This window comes from Helobdella robusta (genome assembly GCF_000326865.2).
Source record: "Helobdella robusta unplaced genomic scaffold HELROscaffold_82, whole genome shotgun sequence".
NCBI classification, from domain to species: domain Eukaryota; kingdom Metazoa; phylum Annelida; class Clitellata; order Rhynchobdellida; family Glossiphoniidae; genus Helobdella; species Helobdella robusta.
In genome coordinates, this window is record NW_008705476.1 from 329675 (window position 1) to 350971 (window position 21297).

The following is a 21297-nucleotide window of genomic DNA, read 5'->3' on the forward strand; positions in this document are numbered from 1 at the left end:
ACTTTAAATGATTTTAATTTAAAGACTTGTTGAAGAAAATTATTTCGCTAGCTAATGTAGTTTTTCTTCCATTGAGACATCATCATAGATAACAATTTAACTCGCCAGAAACATCAACAAAGAAATGTTAAATCTACAAAACTGCTATCGGTTTCATTAACAATCACATAATTTTTGCACTATAAAAATATATTTTTAGTTTCATGGACATTGATTTTAAATTTGACCGATAAATTTTCCAATCATTTTAAATTGCTTAGATTTGCAAGAACAAACAAGACACAACAGCAAATTGATTCACGACAAACCAAGCTACAATAGCAATAATTATAGGAACAAAATTCATTAAATAGATCAATTAAAATTTGATATATATACCATTTCAACAAAAAAACAACAACAACAACAATGGCCATGTCGACATCCGAGACAGAATCCCACCATACTCCTACGAGTCTCATCAAACTCTTCTCAAAAAACGACCAAAACAACAACAACTTCGGCAACAAATTTTCTAGCAGCAACAACAACAATTTTAACAACAACAACAACAACATCAAATCACCCAACAAATTTTCCAACGGCAACAACAATAACTTTAATTTCAGCAACACTTCAGAAAATTGTGCACACTGTGACGAGCGTGTGTACCAAGTCGAGAAGATTGGGCCGGTTAACGGCGTAACCTTCCACAAAAAATGCTTCAAGTGCTGCCTTTGTTCTCAGGTTTGTATATTTATATCTCAATTGAATGATTGAAAAATTAATTAATTGGTCAAGTAAATATTAAATTAATTATTAGTTGACTAATTGGATTATTTTTTGATTGGGAAACTGTGGCAAGGGAAATTGTGGCAAGAATTATAGCTGACTAATTGATTAAATATAGATTTTCATTTCAAATGACAAACCTCTAAAAAATTGTATATCCAAAACCCTAAAGATGTTTTTAAACTTTCATCCCTCTGACAAATGTTTCTCCAACTCATTCCAGATTCTCTCCCTAAAGACCTACTTCACCAACCCCATTGACAGCAACGATCGCAAACTCTACTGCTCCAAGGACTGTCCCAAACTACCCCCGACAAATTTTGATGCGAGTGCCGTCAATATCAGAGCCGCCATGTTAGCTCCAGCTAGAGGTGTCAAAGCATCCGGTGATGTCATACGGTGGTACGGGGATGTGCCTAAAATAGGGGCAGACGCATTGCATATTAGAGAGGCCATCCAGGCGCAGAGCGAGTTTGATAGGAAGTACCTGCTAAACAACAGGCATCAGTTCCCTGCTTGGGTTTGTTTGTTTAAAAGATGTTTTCTAATTCATTTTTTAAAATACTCGAGTTACCTTCTGTTTCTACATGCGACGTCTAAAAAAATACTTTTTCATATTTCAGCCTAATTGAAACGAAATGTTCTATTTTGTTTCTTGTTGACAATTTGTACAAAAACGCGTTTTTTAATAAGTTTATTGTTAGCTGGTTGTTTATGAACATTGTTTTAATAAATGTCAAATTAATGATTCAAAGATAATTTTATAAATTAAAAAACAAAGAACTAATTCAAACATTCAGGCGATTAAAAAAGCAATAGCATGTCACACTCATATTTGTTCCAGATCAAAACAAGAGGCAAGTTGTTGAAGTACCAGGAAGAGCTGGAGAGGAAGCAGAGGGCAGAGGAGGATGAACTTGTCAGAGCCTTTCACGACGAAAGAATCAAGGAAGCTGAAAACGTGGAGTTGGAAATCAAACAGGAATGGGAATCGAATCTGAAAAAATTGTTGGAACAAAATAAAATGAAGAGAAAAGAAAGCGTTAGTTAACGCTTATAAAAAATAAAATAAACTATTTAATACGTTAAATATATTATTCTAAATGAAATGTATTTAGTAACAGTTCTTCAGCGCTAAATATAATTTTTCAATCTTGAATCCAAAGACAACTTTAAGAAATTTAACATGTGGAAATGAACATTTTAGTCTTCGAATTAATTTCCTCCGACACTCACACATCTCAGATGACGTACGAAAGAGACGTAGACGATTTGAAGAAGACTCTGAACAAGAAGCGGCACAGCAGGTACGAAGCTCTGACCACGAAGTTACAGGCTAAAGCCCAGGAGAGGACTGCCACCATGGTCAAGAAGCACAGCGAGGAGATGTTAACTCTACTCAAAGTTAAGCAGATGGAGCTTAAAAAGGAAATTGTTACCGAATTGGTTAGCTTAGATTGGTGTCCTAAAATTTTTTATTTTCTCTTTTGTATTAATGTTTTCTCTGATCTATTATTAAATTGTTTAAATATCTGTTAAACGGTATAAAAAAAACTGAATGCGACTTTTCAATTTTTTAGACCAACGAAGATGACGAGCAAATGTTTTCGGATGCCCTGTCCGTCATGACACTCCCGTCCGAGATTCCCGGACCGCACCCACCAAGGTATCGGAAGAGGGATCTCTATAAGGATCCCTCTGTCTTCGCCGATCTCGATGAAGAAGTTTTCAAAGTTGGTGAACATTTTTGTTCTACTTAAATACAAACAATTACTGAAAAAATTTCTTGATTAAAAACTTTTTTCAAGGTGGCTGAAACCGAGCAGTGTACGTTTACAGACCTAGTCGATCAGCTAACTGCAAATTGCGTCACAGATCTTGAAAAAGCGAGGTTGGCGCTGATTTCAATGAAGTTTCAAAACTTTCAAAATTTCAAAACTTTTATTTAACAAAATAATTAGTTTTCATTCAGTTTATGCAAGAAATCATAATGTCATAAAAAAAACTTTGCTATGATAAATTTTTCTAATTTTAAATTTTGTGTTTCACCGACACAACTATACACACGCATAGTAATTGTAACTTGAGGATATATGCAAAATTAATAATTGTAAAATGTAGCCACATTAAATTTGATTTTAAATCAATTGCAACACATGTAGGGGTAGTCCAAGTTGCATATTAAAAAAGTGGAGTCGGTCATAAACTTACAAGAAAGCAAGCACGAATGAATGAATTTTTAGCTCATAACTCGATATAACGAAGTTGTTACACTGAGATTCGCCTCGAGATATTACATTTTTTTTAAAATTTATGACACCCCACGTATGTTTAGAATATTTAAAGCAAATAAACTAACCGTCAATTTTAACTTATTTTTTATTCACTTCTCTTTTTCTTCTTCCTTCTCTGCATCATCATCATTTTCAACATTATCACCATTGCTATCATGCTTATATATATCCAGCCTCTTCATCATAATTCTCATCACCACATCATCACATTCTCACCTTATTTATTATTGCGTTGTATTATCGTATTATATCATCGTGGTCGTCATTACCATTGTCCTCATCACATTCTCACCACAGTCACATCCTCACCACAGACTTACCTCATGACCATCCCATCCCATCCCAACAGAGCCATATTCCGATGGATAACAGTGAAAGATTTGAACGTAATGGAATTCAGCGAGACAGTAAAGCAAGACACCCCCTTGGGCTTGCTCCGTGGCATCAAGTATGGTACTGAAACCTACCACACGCTGTTCATGCGGCTTTGCAGGTATTAACTCTCATCCTAATTGAAATGCTTCACATCATTAGTCCACCAAATTATTTCCATACTCTCTCTTTCACTCTTTCTATCTTTCTCTTTCACTTCTTCTCTTTCTTCTTCTATATATATATTTCAAATCGTTTATACATTTTCGGATCATTTTTACACATAAAAAAATCAAAAATAGTATATTTTAATTTAATTTTTTCACTTCACAAGACGAATTTTACGATAAATACACAAAGACACACACACACACCCATCCACACACACACACACATACACACACACACACACACATACACACACACAAAATGACAAATACATAGACTTTCCATGGCGGCCTATATCCATATCTTGGTATTATGTATTATTTCGTGTTATACAAAGAATCATTATTATTGCACATAAATAAAGCCAGCCTCGTTTGATTTATCTTATTTTCATTCTTCCTGCTATGTTCATTCATTGATATTTATTTGTTACATACGTGTTGTACTTTTTGTTTATTATTTATTTTCTTTTTTGTAATTTAATTACAATTTTCTACTAATTATCAAACATTTTTTATTTAATTTTATGAATGTTTAGATATTTCAACGCGTGCTAAAAACACCAGAGGCAAAATAAAACTATCGGATGACATCATACAAGAGCACTGTGCAATCTTAGCAAATGTTTCTTAACATCAGCATCACAACAGACACAACAATAAACTTACAGGAAAAAAAAACAACTGTATGAACAATACTCTAACAACTGTAACAAAGAAATGAAAAAAACATAGAAGGAACAACAGAAACTAATAACACAGAGAAACAACAACCACCACAAAAATTAAACATCTGATAGCAACACACAAATTTAACAAACCAAAAAACAAACAACAACAGAAACACAGCTAACAAAAACCAACTACAACATCAACACAAAAGTAACTAACCCAACAGCAACGCAACGACAACAACATCAACGAACAACATTATCAACAACACTACAACCATCAATAACAACAAAATTACCACCAACCACCAACCGCAACAATCCCAACCCCAACAGCCACAACAACAGCAGCAGCAGCAGCAGTAGCAACTACAACCAAACATAAAAATACCAGCCTCAGCCATCATTAGCCACGCCAGATTAGCGAGAGAGTCATGTTTATGCCTATGCTGGGAGTTATTAAAATTTAATGAAAGATTTAGTTCTTTGCATTGCACTGCGTCCCATAAACAACATTATACAAATACACACAGCACATATATATGCATGCAAATAAATACAATTGTATAGCATAGTGGAAAATAGTTTAGCTCTGCTTCAGGAGCAGGAAAAATCGAAAAGTTGGAGTAAAAATAAATATACTGCATATAAGTGCATAATGGAGCGTGGTTTGGCGGAACTCCGGGTGGTTTATGCTATCTCGTTTAGTTGTTTTATCTGTTTAATAATTTATTTTCATCACTCATTTTAATGTGTGATTGGTTTTAATTTAGTTGATTTTATTCGAAGTGAAAGATTTATATTTAGACTAATGTCATGGATCATTTTATTAAGATAACTCACTCCAAAAGAAAAACCAAACGACATATATTTAAAGTAACTAATTACTAAAATTTTTTACCTGATTTCATTTTGTATCAATTAATCCTAATCATAAAAACATCTGCAATTTTCACTCCAACGTAAGCTACGCTGGTTTGCTCTGCAAAGAGGTCAAAGGTCACTCAAAAAGCGTCGGCTACGAGCCGGGCATGAAGGTGAGGCCTGAGATTTTCCTGAATGTCTGGAACGTGGTGCTCATCAATGGAGACTGGAGACCTGTGCAGTGCAACTGGGGAGCTAGGTGCGGTGCGACGATGCTGTTTTGTTCTCATTTTTTGTTTTTAGCCGAAACTAAATTATATGTAGTATTTTGTTTATTCTAGTTTTTCATCAATTTAAATTTATTTGTTGTAGTTTTAACATTTTTTACAACGCTTTTTGTAATTGATCTAAAAACAAACAATAATTTGAAAAATTATTATAACACTCTAGACATCTGGTGATGCACAGAGATCCCCAACAGCAGCAGAGGCAGCAGCAACAACAAAAACAAACAACCAAACTACGCGACAAAATCAGGTACGAATATGACGAGCACTACTTCCTGACAGATCCAGACGAATTCATCATGGAGTTCTGGTCACTCGACCGGGACTGGCAACTTCTCGAGAACCCTATAACTCTGGAAGACTTTGAGAACATGCCTTTTGTTCGATCCGTTTTTTTTCATCATGGTCTAGAGTTTGGAGAAAGTTCTAAAAAAGCCGTTCTAGAAACTGATCAGAGTGGAGGTGTTGAAATAAAAATAAACATGCCCAGCGAGTTGAAAGACGAATTAATATTTCACTACCATCTACGATTTGCTGACAGAAGCAAGAGGAAAGAGACTCATTATAACGGCGTAGACATGGAGAGATATGTCTTTCACATTATAAATGATCAATTATCCTTATTCAGCGTTCATGTCCCCGCAGTTGGAGAGTACTTCTTAGAAATATTTGCCAATCGATACGACGAAAGTTGTTTCAAATCAAATGACAACGATCCTCATTACGAGAACACTGAACCAAACCAGCCGTTTAAATTAAAATGCGCCGCTAAATTTAAAATAATCTGTTCGAAGATAACCAGCAAGGTCTACCCCTTACCAAGTTGTGCCCCGGGGGAGTGGGGACCTGTAAAAGCTCAACGTCATTTTGGCATTATCAACATTGGTAATCCAGTTGGAGTGCTGAATTTAACGGAAAAAGTTACGCTAAAGTTTCAGCTGCAGAAATGGATGAGAATATTAGCTAAACTTCGTTATAACGGGGTCGATAAAAATGCACTGGAAAAATTTATAAATTTCACAATAAATGATGAAAAGATTGCTATTATAAACGTTACATTCCCTCAAAAAGGCCAATATGGGATTGATTTATATGCAAATGCAGACAACCCCGATGATCCAAATGCCTCTCTAACGCATGTTTGTAAATATTTGGTCAACTGCACTTTTGTAAGCAATCCAGTAGCTTTGCCTCAAATTCAAAGGAGCGAGTCGATTTCGGATAGCGTAAGGACCGATTCACACAGAACCAATATTTCCAACGGAACAGAACCGCATAAATCTAACAACAGCACGTTAATATACGAAAACGACTATACAATGCCAGGAGGCATAACGGAAAACCTACCAACAGTAATTCGTCATCAATCTCTACATATGCCTGACGAAAGATTGATGTCCGTGAGAGGACAGAGGCTTCCAAATCCTTATGAACAACGGCAATCAAACCATTCACAAACCCACGATCAGGGTTCTACGAACAGTCATGAACCGAAACGATCGTCAAAACCGATTATTAATCCGTTGCCTGAACCACCAAATTTAGGCCCAACTCCAGCCTTCAATTTTTATAGTCTGAAAACTCTGTCGCATAAGTCCGCAGAAATTGAAAAAATTGACAAAAACGGGAATGTGAGTGTGGAAATAAGTCGACCAGGTCCGAACGTGAAACTGTTGCCGAAGCTGATACTGGAGCCTGGCAAGGATTGCACACATCTGGTATCTGTAAAAGATGCGCCAAAGAAATGCAAGTTTTCAATGACCTTACCACGATATGGTCAGTACTGGTTGACCATTTGGGCAACAAATGAGAAGGAGCTCAACAGTAGAATAAGCGAAGTCTTCACCTACAGCTTGAGATTCGCTCAGTTCGAAAGTATCAAAAATAAATCCAGCTTGAATAAAAAGATTTAGTTGAAGTAATATTCTTGTTCTAATATTCTTTTTTTATATTGTGCCATTTATACGGATGTAAATACGCAGAGTAGAACACACATTTCGCGTGCACATATCGACATCAATCTTTTGAACGTGCCAGCACATGATAAAACAGCTTGCAGGAACGATTAATCTTCTTAATTGTACGTCGTTAATTTAAACTCATGATGGAAAATCTAGCTTCAAGTGAATTTATTACACAACATCAGTTGGCAGCTTCTGTAATTTTAATTAATAGTGCCGTCATTAACTCACATTAAACGTATTTTATTTTTAATACAATTTAAGTTTTTAATCTTCCAACCGTTAACCAAATCTTATTATACATGCCATCATACTAACAAATATTTTCTACCTTTAGATGAATTTAATGAAATCAGGATAAACTTGAAATTTTTTAAAGTGTATCAAACAAAACGCTTCCTCAGAAATGATGATGCGTCAAATTTAGAATTTCTCCAATTTTGGGCTCTCATTTGAAATTTCGTTCATCTTAAATTTTTAATAATGTAAATTTATCTCAATCATTGTTTAGATACTACAAAAGTTCATTTTTATATGAAAATTTTCATTTTTTACGCCTCTTACTACCTAATTACTACTACGTTTCCTACTACAATTGATTCTTGGTGACTTATTTTCGTATTATTAGTTAACTGACATAATAATAATAAATTATTTAATTAATTAATTAGTAAATCAAATGAATTAGAAATTCAAATAGATAAACTTAAAATTTTAATTGTTCATAAATGATTTTAATATAATTTGAACATTTTATTCACGTGAACAAGAAAAAGAATAAAATCCTTAAGACAAATTAAAAAAAAAACTCAAAAGTGTTTGACAGTCTTTTAAGATATTTATTTATTTGATATTATATAAATCTCAAATAAAAAATTACAAACAATATGATAACAGCCATCTTTCTAATCAACATTATTATCATTGCTATTATCATTTGAATGATCATCACCGTCAATGCCACCACCACCATCATCACCGTCATCTTTATCACCACCATCATCATCATTTTAAATATTTTTTAGAGTAAGGTCTATGTCATCATCAATATAGTACCGCATTATCACATCTTTCATTCACATCTTCATCATCCTCACATCATCACCACAACCAATTTGCATCATAATCATTATTACTACTACTACTATTATTATTATTATTATTATTATTATTGATACAATAATAAAAACGACAAATTATACAAAAATAATAGTATAAAAAAATAAAATCGATAATTTTAGTAAAACCACTAAACTCGTTAATACTATCACTATTACCACCACCATCATCATCCTCCTCATCATCACTACTATCATCATCATCATCAGTATCCACATCAGTATCACTATCACCATCACCACCACTATCATCTCGTTATTACCACCACTATTATCACCATCATCATGATCGTTTCCTTCCTCACTTATACTTTATGACCAAGACAGAGTTGATGATGTTTGCAGAGGTCAGAGTAGCACTGAGATTGTCCAACTCGGTCCTTGGGAAAGTGGTCATCAGGGTGAAATCCCTCGCCATTAAACTGGGCTGAGATCTGCGAATGAGTGTTAATGAATTAATGAATGAATGAGTGAATGAATGAGTGAGTGTATGAAAGGATGAATGAATGGATGAGCCAATGAATGATGGACTAGGCTGAGGTCCGTGAGTGAAAGAATGAATGAATGAGCGAATGAATAGAAGAGTGAGTGAATGAGTGGTAATAAAAGTAAAACATAATAAACGTAAATACTAATGAAGTATAAATTACTGATAGTAAAACAAACTTACGTTATTAAGTAATTCCTGACATCAGCAATAGTGTGAGAGTGATTGAACTTTGCCGTTAACCTAGGAATTTTAAAAATGAATATAAATAATAAACATTTCGTAAATTAAAACATAAAACAAACCATTCCATACCAAGGACATTTATAAACGAACGAACGAATGAATGAATGAATTAATTAATGAACAAATAGATGATTAAATGGATGGATGGGCGAATGAATGGATAGATGAATAAATGACGCTGCCATCCAATCCATCGACCGAATGAACTAAACGAACCAGTCGAATGAGACAAGCCAACCAATCCAATCATCCAAACAGGAACAACCAAACAATCAGCAGTCACAAAAGAACAACCAACCAATCAAATGAGACCAGTCAACCAATCAAATCATTCGAACGTGAACAACCAACCAATCAGCAGTCACACTCAATAAAAATCAACCAGCCAATTAAAAACCTTGTGCCATCAGGCAATCTAATTTGAAGAGTCGTGACCGGCTGAGAGTTGTCAATGCTCATATTTTCAATTGCTTGGTTATTGGAAGCTGTAGCATCAGTTGCTGGCTTAGTATGTGCCTGCTCTGTGCTTTGCCTGCATGGAGTGAAATTTTGAATTATTCTTCATTCACTCGTTCATTCGTTCATTCATTCATTCATTCATTCCTTTATTCATTTCTTTCTCTCAGTCATTCATTCATCTAATTATTCCTGTTCATTCCACATTGTATCATTATCATCTTCATTACCCCAAAAGATAAACGGAATTACTTTGGCATGACAGGGTTTCCATCTGTTGGACTGAAAAAAATTAATAGGTTAATTAAATAACCAATCAACTAACTGACTGATTGACTAATTGATTGCTTGGTAGACTAATTGGATGATTGACTGACAAATTGATCGCTTGGTTGATCTACTCATTGATTGAACAAAAAGCTGATAACTGTACTAATAAATTGATCGATTGATTAACACATGATTGATCAATCAACTAACTAATTGATTGACTGATGGATGGAGTGATTAACTGATTGATTGAGTGATTAACTGATTGAGTGATTGATTGACTGACAGCTTAACACTAACTTTCCTAATCTGAAGCCGTGACCAGAGAAGGCCTGTAGAGTAACTTTCGGCTTTACATACTCCTGGCTACTGTGGTCTTCCATACTCAAGTTAATCTGCTGGTCTTTTAAAAGGTAAAAAAGAATTTAGTAGAAAAAAACTTTCAACATTATAAATAATAATAATAATGATAATAATAATAATAATGATAATAATAAAATAATAATACATATTATATAATAATATAATATTAAACTAAACACACGCACAAACACGCGCAAAAACACACATACAAAAATTATATATACACACACACACACATTTATATAAATACAACCTCTCATGAGTGTGGCAAATTCTCTTGGGATTTTCCTGAAATTTAATAATTTTATCACCTGTATCATTATTTAACTGCTGTATTAAACATTCATCCATCATATCATCATGACACCATATCATCACGATATATATATATATATACCTTGATTTTTATCATCCTTTCAACTAACTACAAATTGCTATAAACATAGACATTGTCATCATCGTCATCATAGTTGTCATCACCATCATACCATTCATCGCAACCATCACGACATCATCATCATCACCATCACGACATCATCATCATCACCATCACATCATCATCATCACGTCATCATCAAAACCATCATCACATCATCGTCGTCGTCATCATTAATACCCATCCTTGATATCCTCAAGAAATTCCATGTTGGCCGGATCCTGCATGCTCCTCAATGGTCCATTATCCACACTGAAACCATCCCTCCAAAACTTCAAAACAACATCTACCTTTATGTATACATACATACATATATATATATATATATATATATATATATATATATATATATATATATATATATATATAGGAAGGAGACCATATTTTATACAGTATTGTATGAATTCTACAAAATTGTTGACATTGATCAATTTAAGGTTTGTTTTTTCACTTTTCCTTACTAGAACTTTCTGGAAATTCTTCAATTTGTTGAAAATAGAATCAGAATTATCATCCAAGTCCATCATGAAAATTTAATGAAACTGTTGTTATCCAAATTTAGCATGCAGATAGACCTTATTTTGATTTTTCACAAATCATCTTCAGTGCAGGTTTGGTTTATATAGTTTTTTCAAAAAAAGCTTAATGCCAACAATTCGGTAGATTTCATACAATACTGTATAAAACATGGTCTCCTTCCAAAAATATAAAGGGCATAATAATAAACATTGATAATAAACTAAAAAAAAATATAAATAATTTTCAAAATAATTATTATTAAGGAGAAAAAAAAACCTGTCTCCTTCCTGCGCTGCTGTGGGTGGCAGAATTTGAAGTAGAGGCCCCAGAGTTGAAGGACCCCCCATCGAAGCTCCTAGAGGGTACGCCACCCCCGGCAACACCCTCCTCATCATCATCATCACCGCCTAATCTGTACGCCTGTCCTTGAAATACGCCTGTCGGTCTCTTGTTGCCAGCCAATGATGAGGCCATCGTGTTTTCCACCACTTCCGCTCCGTGTCTATTTAATGTTTTTGGATATTATTTTAAAACAATAAATTATTATAATTAATAGTGTTTTTATTTTTATTAACTTTCATAATTGCTATTTATATTGTTAATTTATCAATTAAATAATAATTTACTTTCATTTCGTATCAGCATTTTAAATCGCATTTCATGGGTGAATTTGATGATGTAACATCAATGATCTTATAAAGATAGATATTTTCATTTAAAGTGATGATTAATCATGGTCATGATGACTACCAACGTCATCATCGTTATCATCATCAGCATTACTTAAATCATCATCAACATCTTCATCGTCACAATCCTAATCATTGTCATCATTACTTACTCTCTGGCCATCTTGAAAACATCTGAGACAAGATTGTTTGGATCCTTTTTCTTCTTTGGTCCCAATATCTGCTGCCCTCTACAAAAAAAACACCATCGTCGTCCTCATCATCTTCATTATCGTCTTCATCGTCATCACCATCATTATTATCATTTTCATCATCACTGATACATTTCTAACAGTCCATCACTGTACAGAAAGTCAACAAACACCTTTTTTTAACAAACCATATCAGTCACATTTTTATAGCTTCATTTCAACCACTAATTGTAGTTACAGTCATAAACATGAATCATTATTAGGTGTAGTCCACCACCCACCACGTTCAAGAACCCAGCACATCCCTATTGCCCTAACTGACCCCCCAGACTCGCTGCCTCCAGCATAGAATGCTTCACCCTCCTCTCCTGAGTTACTGTCCTCATCATGTTTCAGGGTGTTCAAGGTTTTAATCCTAAGTTTTGAAAAATTTGTAATGAAACTAGTCATCATAGCAATTAGTCGCTATATTTTACATAACATTATATTGAATATTTGTAACAAAATTTACTAGAAAATTAATAAAAAAATTAATAAAATTAAAAAAAAAATGGTTTAGCAAATACTTAGAGCTAGATTCCTTAGGTTTTTTGGAAGACTTTTTTTCAAAAATGTGTGGTTGGTGATACTGAGTAGGCAATTGCTGCTGCTGCTGCATTGGTGGTGAGGGCTGCTGTGGCATGTTTGAGACTCCATGTTGTGCTGAATCTTGAAGTTCTAAATCCTCATCAGAGCTCAGGATCTCAGCACCACCATCTTCGAAAAAATTTTCTATAGCAGCCTGTTTATTTTTTTTTTATGAAATAAATTAAAATTAAATTTTAATTCAATTGAAATTATGTGATTTAATTCAATTTAATGAACATGAATGTTTATGGAACACTCATCATATTATTTTAAAAACTGCCATTAACTATTAAATATTTTTTAACTACAGTTTACTTTTATTTCATTGTTAAGTTAACAACTGTAAACTGAACAGAACAGTTAACTATGAACTACTAAAACAGAAAACACTAATTGACTAATCAAATTTCATTCTAGATTTCAACTCCAAACTGAGAAATATTATAATGTAGTTAGTAGTAGTTCATTTTAAATTAGTGATAATAAGTAATGGTGAATTGACTGTAAATGTAAAACCTTGTAGTAAAAAGTAAATGTAAATGGCTAATCCACTACTAATAATCCTAATAAATGAACTAAGAATTAAGATGATACTTACTACATTGCATATACATATCAAGACATTACATGTTATGATCATACAATACGTGATGGAGTGTGACATGACATGGATCATTCAATTCAATTCATTCTTTCATGATTGAATCTTGAATGAATGAATGTACTGAATTGATGAATGAAATGAACATGACATGACAAGCAACTATCAAAAATGTAACAGTGAAAAATGACACAAAAATATAAAAATCTGGAAAAACTAGCATCACAGTTCCAAGCAGCCATTTCTAGAAAAAATTTCGCTCTCTCTCCACGTACACCAGTAACGTTGAAGAACTGTTCGAGCAGTTTTGATTTCGTTTGTTCATCCGCCATTTTAAAATATTGTTTCAAATTGTTAAAAGTGAACTGAAGTAATAAGAGCCGGTGGTCTTTGTACGCTTATTTAGCAAGCAGAGGAGCCATTGAGTTCATTTCCTTAGAATTGAAATATAGATTGAATTACACGCATGAACTTTTTACTTATAAGAAGTGAAATAAAATAAAGTAGATTTAAATCATTAAATATTTTAATTTACCTATTTACTTGTGATTAATATCCTATAGCTGTCCTTGAAATCTTGATTTCTAAACAGATTGTACAGCCTAGAACAACTGGTAATGCCCAACAGTATTTTTCGCGTTATAAATATGTATTACCGAAAGCACTATTTTTGTTACTCATTTATTATAATTGATACAAGAAACGAAAAAAAATTATATCCGCGCCTGTAAAACACATTATAACAACGCTAACATTTGCAGGTTTGGCAACGTTTTAAGTAAGCCGCAAAACTCAATCCTTCAGTTAAATTCGATGCTCGATCGAGAAGCGTTCACTTCATCATATTTTACTTACAGCTTATACAAGTAACTCATAATCATTACCAACTGTGTCTAATTCTGCTATTGTCTGCAGTACAGCGTTTGATAGAAAGAATACAATGGCACAAATTCGTTAAAGAAAATTCATTTCACAATCACCTCACTATAATTTGATTTCTGATTGGAGCTGACTGAATACTTGAGCTAAAAAAAGCTGCTACAACATAATTGTAGATTGGAATGACAATTTGCCTTAACTATTTTTGTGTTTGACAGTTTGATTGATAGAATGAAAAAAATAGCATTAATTTCATTGTTCATTTTCTTGGAAAACTACAGGAACGTTTTATATATATTTTTTTTATAAAATTCTGATAGAACTTCATCATCAGAGGCGCAATTAGCACTCGCACAGAACTTACGCGAGTAATTAATTTTCGGAGTATAGGAAGGATTTAACGAGACAGCATGAATAATAATTTATTTCACCGAAGCAACAAAAATAATAAATTAATGAAAAATGGTGACTGAATGAATGACTGACTGAATGAATGATAAGATTAATGAAAAAATTGTATGTATGTATGTTTTCTTTGGAACTCTCTACCCTTTTCTTTAACAACTTCTCCATCACTTACGAAGTTCAGAGCGGATCTCAAGACCCATCTGTTTGCAAAATTCACTGAGGAGCGTTGTTGAATATCGCGGAAATAGCGCTTTACAAACTAATTGATTGACTAATTGATTGACTGATTCATATTAATGAATGAATAAGTTAATTAATTAATTTACAAACATTACACTATATATACAAAATTCTATTTTTCAAAATTTTCTGCTTTTTCATTTCATTAATATAGACAAAAAATAGTAAACAAGTGAAAAAATGAATAATTTTAATGTATGAAAAAATGATTGAATGAACAAACAAATGAACGAATGAGTGAATGAAACTGTGAATGAACCTATGAACCTATGAACGAATGAATGAATGAATGAATGAAAGAACGAACGAACGAACGAACGAATAAACGAACGAATGAATGAATGAATGAACGACCGTGGAATTTTTGAGAATGAGCTAAAAAAGAGTGATTGATTAATTGATTAATGTTTCATTGATTGATTGATTGGTTGAATGATTGATTGATTGGTTTAATGAGTGATTGATTGATTAATTGATTGACTGAATGCTTGATCGAATGTTTGATTGATTTATTGGTTGATCAATAAAGTGATTGATGTCTATCTTAAATACGCAATCTTTTTAATCTTGAACTACAGATAGGATACATAGGTTATAATGCATGTGGTAGAGCTATTTGTGTGCGTGCGTGTGTGCGTGTGTGTGTCTGTGTGTGTGCGTGTGTGTGTCTAGTCTAATCTATAGACATTTGTTGTATAGACATACATGTAAGTAATTATTATTTTGTCGTTCAACACAAAAAACATGTTTCGCATTTTCTAGCTAAAGTAAAGTTTAAACTAAAATTTAATTGAAAATTATTATTGATAGTTCTTTAATAAAATAATTTAATAATTAACCAATTAAACAATTAATTAATCAATTGATTGACTGATTAATTAATTAAATTATTTTTTTTTAGGTTAATATTATAAATTGTTTAAATCTACAATTTATTTAAATAAATTTTTCATCATCAGCACAAAGAAAAAAATTAACATTCTACATGGTAACTAGATAATCGTGGTCGTCATCATCATCATCTTCATCATCACCACCACCATCATCATCATTATCATCATCATCTTTATCATCATCAACATCACTGTTCGCACTCTTCATCCGACCATCGGCACTCATCATGACTTTTCTTCAAGGATGTGAGTAGAGAACATGCGAAAATGAAGTGGGCTACCTGGTAATGATGATGGTGATGATGATGGTTAGGATGATGATGATGGCAACGATGGTGATGGTGATGATGATAAGAATAATGATGGCGTTTTGTTGTTGTTGACGATGAGGATGACGATGCTGTAGTCGGTAATAATAATGACGATGATGACGACAACGATGATGATGGTGATGATGACTAGACAATGAAGATAATAGTGATGACAGTGCTGATGACAATTATGCAGATGATGACGAAGATGATAATGAAAAACAATTAATCATTTGATGTTCTTAGTACAAGTATTGATTTTACTCTGATGGTTATAAGCATGGGTTAAGTAAGAGTTTTATAGTTGTTAGGTAGTTAGCATTTGTTGGGAGGGTTGTTTGGGACAGTACCGTTGAAACACATACTTTAAATACAATTTTTTTTAAAGAGCAGAGTTGATCAGTGTTCAGTTCAGACACTTCAAGATAGAACTAACGTGATTAATTTTATAGACTAACAACAATAATAATTTGGAAGCCGCGAATTTGGAATGAGCCAAAGTAACTAGATGAGATTTTCATCAGAAATGCTGCAAAAATGACCGTTACACACAAAAATATCGATACCTGAATGAAGGAAAAAAGCTTATTATCTAATTAATTTATTTTAATATCAAAGAAACACTTTCTAAATTACTATAGAAGCACATTTGATCAATCTATTGATCGACTAAACAATCATTCTTTCATGGAAATCTTTGAAAACATCTTCTAAAAAAAACTATTGATATGTTTACCGGTTTTTAAATGTATTAAAGGAGTTGTCCCTAAATATTTAACTGACAGAGTCATTTCTAGAACAGTTCCGCTGCTGAGTCAAACATTGCGCTCTAACAATTGAGGTTTACTGTTTGTAACTGACACAAACTTGGCTCTTGATCGAAGGAATTTCTCCGTAATGGGTCCTGCTGTCTGGAATGGTTTGCCTGGAAACCTTCGTGACCCTGCGTGGTCTGCTATTCGATTTCGTAAAAGGCTGAAACACCATCCTTTCGTCCAAGCTTGCCCGTGCTAATGTCCCTTTCTCTCCATTCATTGCATGGCTTTAATAAAGAGCTACGCAATGTACTGCAATAATCGTTAGCGCCTCTGAGATCTTTTTAAAGGGCGCTTACAGACAAACCAATAATATATAAATAAATAAATAAATATATATATATATATATATATACATATATATATATATATTTTTCCCTGGCGGTTAAAAAGTATGTATCTTTCTTTTTTATATTGCTCAATCCATCATTCATTCAGATTAGTGCAAGTAATCTTGTCTATTACGTTAGGGTATCTATTTTGTTGTTGTAGTTGTTGTTATTGTTGATGTTGTTATTGTTGGTGTTGTTGTTGTTGTTGTTCACGTCGTTGATGTTGTTGTTTTGGTTGTTTTTGTTGAAAATGGTGATGATGTTTTTGTTGTTGTTGTTGGTTGTAATGTTGTAATTAAGATGAAAATGACATTAATTTGTCTAGGACATATTTTGTTTGAGTGTAGGATCATTATTTTCGTTAATGTTATTGTTAAAGTTGTAATTGCTGTCATCAACAACAACAAAAACAACTGAATTTTACAGGTTGATTATAAATATGTATATGGTGGTTGATAATAGAAAAGAAAGCTTGTTTCATCATACTTTGTAATTACGACACTAACGTTGTTGTCTTAATGTAAATGATGCCTTGTAGTTATGCTGAAATTTTTTATACATCAACAACAATAATATCAACAACAACAACAACAACAATAACATCAACAACAACAACAACATCAACACCAGTAACATCAACAACATCAACATTAAAAACAACAGCAACATCAACAACAACAGCAACGATAACAACATCATCAACAACAACATTAACATCAACAACATCAATAACGTCAACTAACTAACTTGCAAGACAGCAACCGTACAAGTTACGGCGACGATAATCACAATTCTGGGCTGCAACCAGTTCAGGAATGCATTCTGACAGCCCTTTGAAAATTAAAATTATAACAAAAATATAAACTATTTTCTAAAATTATAATTATAATTGTTTTATTTATAGTTATGATTATTATTGTTTAATATAGTAAAAAAAATTTGTAGGTTTAATTCATTTCAAGTATATGTATATGTTTATCTATTTTTATCTATCATGTTTAACACAAGATTAACTCAATTCTATCATGTTTAACCGATGTTTGATGTTTCTCTCTCTCTCTCCCTCTCTCTCTCTCTCTTTTTTTCTTCTTCTCTCCTCTCTCTCTTTTTCTCTTCTTCTCTCTCTCTCTCTCTCTCTCTCTCAATTCAATTGAGTGACATCCTAAGTAATGTTTAACCCAGCAAACCTAAACCCCGTGATTAATACATGACGTGCCTAGAGCTCCACTTAAACACAGTCATTTAGCCAATTACTGTTTGGTTAGTGCTTTCTTCTTCAATCTTTCTCCTCTCGCTTTTATATTCTTTTTTTTATCTCTCTTTCTCTCTCTTTTTTTCTCTCTCCTCTTTCTTTCTCTTTGATTTTTTTAATTTATCAAATTTCATTATCGATTTTTTCTTTTTTTCTTAGCTTAATCTTCTACACATCCGACGTTATTGACAATTCATAAATTTAAAAAAATGAATAAAAAAGCTAGAGAAAGGCAGAAAAACTGAAAAACTGAAAAAACTGAAAAAAGAAAGAAAATAGAATCAAAAAATGGAAAAAAACAAAAAAGCAAAAGAAGGAAAGAGTGAAGTAAAACAGATAGGAAAGTAAAGAAAGAGAGAACGCAGAACAAAGAAGAATACAAAGAGAGAGAAAAAATGAAAGAGAGAGAGAGGGAGAGAGAGAGAGAAAAGAACCGAAAGAGAAGCAGATTAGTAGGTGTCAGTAAAACACGTTGGATGTGTTTAAATGTTGATTGAAGTTGGAAGGCGTTAAGTGGAATTGAGTAGAGTGGAGAGTTGTTGATGATGTTGATGTTATTGAAGTTTCGGTGATGACGAAGTTGCTGATGTTGTTGACATTGTTGATGTTGGTGTTCTTAATGTTTTTTTTACTGTTGTTTGATGATTTTCTCACATTAAATAAGGTTATTAAATGAGATGGTTCATCATTTGCTATTTTTTTTTTATTGAATTCAAGAAACTTGACAATGATTTAAGACCTACCGTTAGAAAAATCAAAAAATTAAGCAGGTAGCTACACACACACACACACACACACACACACACACACACACGCACACACACACAAACACGCGCGCGCGCGCACACACACACGCACGCACACACACACCACAAATATATACACACACACACCAGAAAACACTCCACAAATATACACACACACACCACTCCATAAATATATATACACGCCATGTATCGTTCGTCTTGGAAAGGTGGTGACGAGTTGGCAGACGATGGAAACTCTTTATGACAGAAATATCGTATTAGTTATTTTGGTCGTCATCATCGTCTTCATCATTTTCATCATCGTCTTCATCATCTTCATCTTCATCCTCGTTATGATCGTCATCATTTTACATCTTCTTCTTCGTCATCTTCTTCATCCTTGTTTAGATCATCATCGTCTTCATCACCATTTTATTCATCATCATCGTCATCAATTCATCATTGTCTAAATCATCATTTTCTTTACCTTCTTCATCGCCATCATCATCATATTCATCCTTGTTTAGATCACCATCATTATCATTATCATCATCATCATCATCACCATCCTTCTTTAGACCGTCTTCATCATCATTTTCATCATTTTAGAAAAAAATATTAAATATTATTTGTCATAAAATGTTGAATTAGAATGGAGAAAACTTAAATAAAATTTCTAATAGCATATCTGCAACGTAAAATGCGAAATAATAATAATAATAATAATAATAATAATAATAATAATAATAGCACAACACAAGGGTAAAACAATAATAATAATAAAAAAAAAACAAATTCCAGTCACGAACCGTGCCGTCAAATTTGAAAATAACACAAGTGACGAAATTTAAAAAAAAACAACAACAAACGAATGAATGGATGAATGGTTGAATGAATGAATGGTTGAATGAATGAATGATTGAATGAATTAATAAATGAATGAATGAAGGAAGGAAGGAAGGAACGAACAAACGATCAGATGAATGAACGAACGAACGAACGAATGAATGAATACTTTTTATATTTGTTTCCTTCTTCAAATAAAATGTAAGACGGTTGTGATAAGGACGTTACAGCTCTGACGTGGCACGCACAAACCATAAGAAAAAAAACTTTTCTAAAAAATTTTTTTTCCAGGTTTTCCAGATTTAAAAAATTTACCAAGTTCGCAATTGGTACTATTATTTTTATTTTCATATTTATTTTGTTTTTTTTTCTTTAATTTCATTAAATATTTAAATTATTTTACAGTTTGTGTATTTTTTTCCTAGAACATTCCATTTGTTTAGTTAATAATTTTTTTTCTTTCTTTCTTTCTTTTTTCCTTTTTTTTCACCACACACACACACACACACACAAACACACACAAACACACACAAACACACACACACACACACACACACACACACAACACACACACACAGTGCATGTAAATAAATGCAAGTGAAGCAAACAACGAGCATGCAATAGAAGAAAACCTCCATGCATTCGAATCTGGTGACAGCGGTAGCGGTGCCAGGAGCTCTACCGCTACACCATCGCATCTACCCAACGCTACAACACGACAACGGCCACAATAGAGCTTTCACATTCTGTCAATAATACAAAACTGATAGAACGTTCCTTAAATAATCTTATTAAATTTTTCTTTTTCCAAAATTCCGAGTAAGAATATTTTTCCTGACAGATAAATAAATACAAAAAAAAAATTGAAGAAAAAAATTCGACATATAAAAAATTTTTTTTGGAAAAATATTACGATTGATTCGAAAAAATGCAGAACTAAAAATTGAAACGTATTAAAACGTTTTGTAGAGAAAAAAACCACAAACACGAGACAAATATGACGAAATACAATAGCGAGAGGACAAAATTTTTTTGGAAAAATTCAAAAATAATAAATTCAACTGGAGAGAAAGGACCTGTTTCACGCAACACAATGAGAGCGGATTTAATTGAACCATCCCCATCCATACATTCAGTCATCGTCATCGTCATCATTTTCATCATTCTCGTCACCAGCGCAGTCTA

The 21297-nt window shown here is 32.9% G+C and overlaps 3 protein-coding genes across 3 annotated transcripts; 1 reads left to right on the forward strand and 2 right to left on the reverse strand.

The window, feature by feature from the left end:
- Window positions 1-408: 408 nt before the first annotated feature.
- On the forward strand, window positions 409-7339 carry HELRODRAFT_194540 (hypothetical protein; the record flags this gene model as incomplete). Its single annotated transcript, XM_009032526.1, has 9 exons — window positions 409-726; window positions 944-1291; window positions 1616-1813; window positions 2017-2217; window positions 2352-2504; window positions 2580-2662; window positions 3415-3558; window positions 5243-5398; window positions 5590-7339. The coding sequence occupies 9 exons, from the start codon at window positions 409-411 to the stop codon at window positions 7337-7339; spliced, it is 3351 nt and encodes a 1116-aa protein (XP_009030774.1).
- A 1467-nt stretch (window positions 7340-8806) lies between these two features.
- Window positions 8807-13722, reverse strand: HELRODRAFT_90406 (hypothetical protein; the record flags this gene model as incomplete). Its single annotated transcript, XM_009032499.1, has 10 exons — window positions 8807-8939; window positions 9176-9235; window positions 9636-9770; window positions 10265-10367; window positions 10578-10615; window positions 10944-11053; window positions 11718-11784; window positions 12124-12201; window positions 12485-12627; window positions 13582-13722. The coding sequence occupies 10 exons, from the start codon at window positions 13720-13722 to the stop codon at window positions 8807-8809; spliced, it is 1008 nt and encodes a 335-aa protein (XP_009030747.1).
- A 2276-nt stretch (window positions 13723-15998) lies between these two features.
- On the reverse strand, window positions 15999-18510 carry HELRODRAFT_182225 (hypothetical protein; the record flags this gene model as incomplete). The annotated part of the gene is made up of 4 exons (XM_009032527.1): window positions 15999-16091; window positions 16580-16687; window positions 18016-18099; window positions 18481-18510. The coding sequence occupies 4 exons, from the start codon at window positions 18508-18510 to the stop codon at window positions 15999-16001; spliced, it is 315 nt and encodes a 104-aa protein (XP_009030775.1).
- Window positions 18511-21297: the final 2787 nt, after the last annotated feature.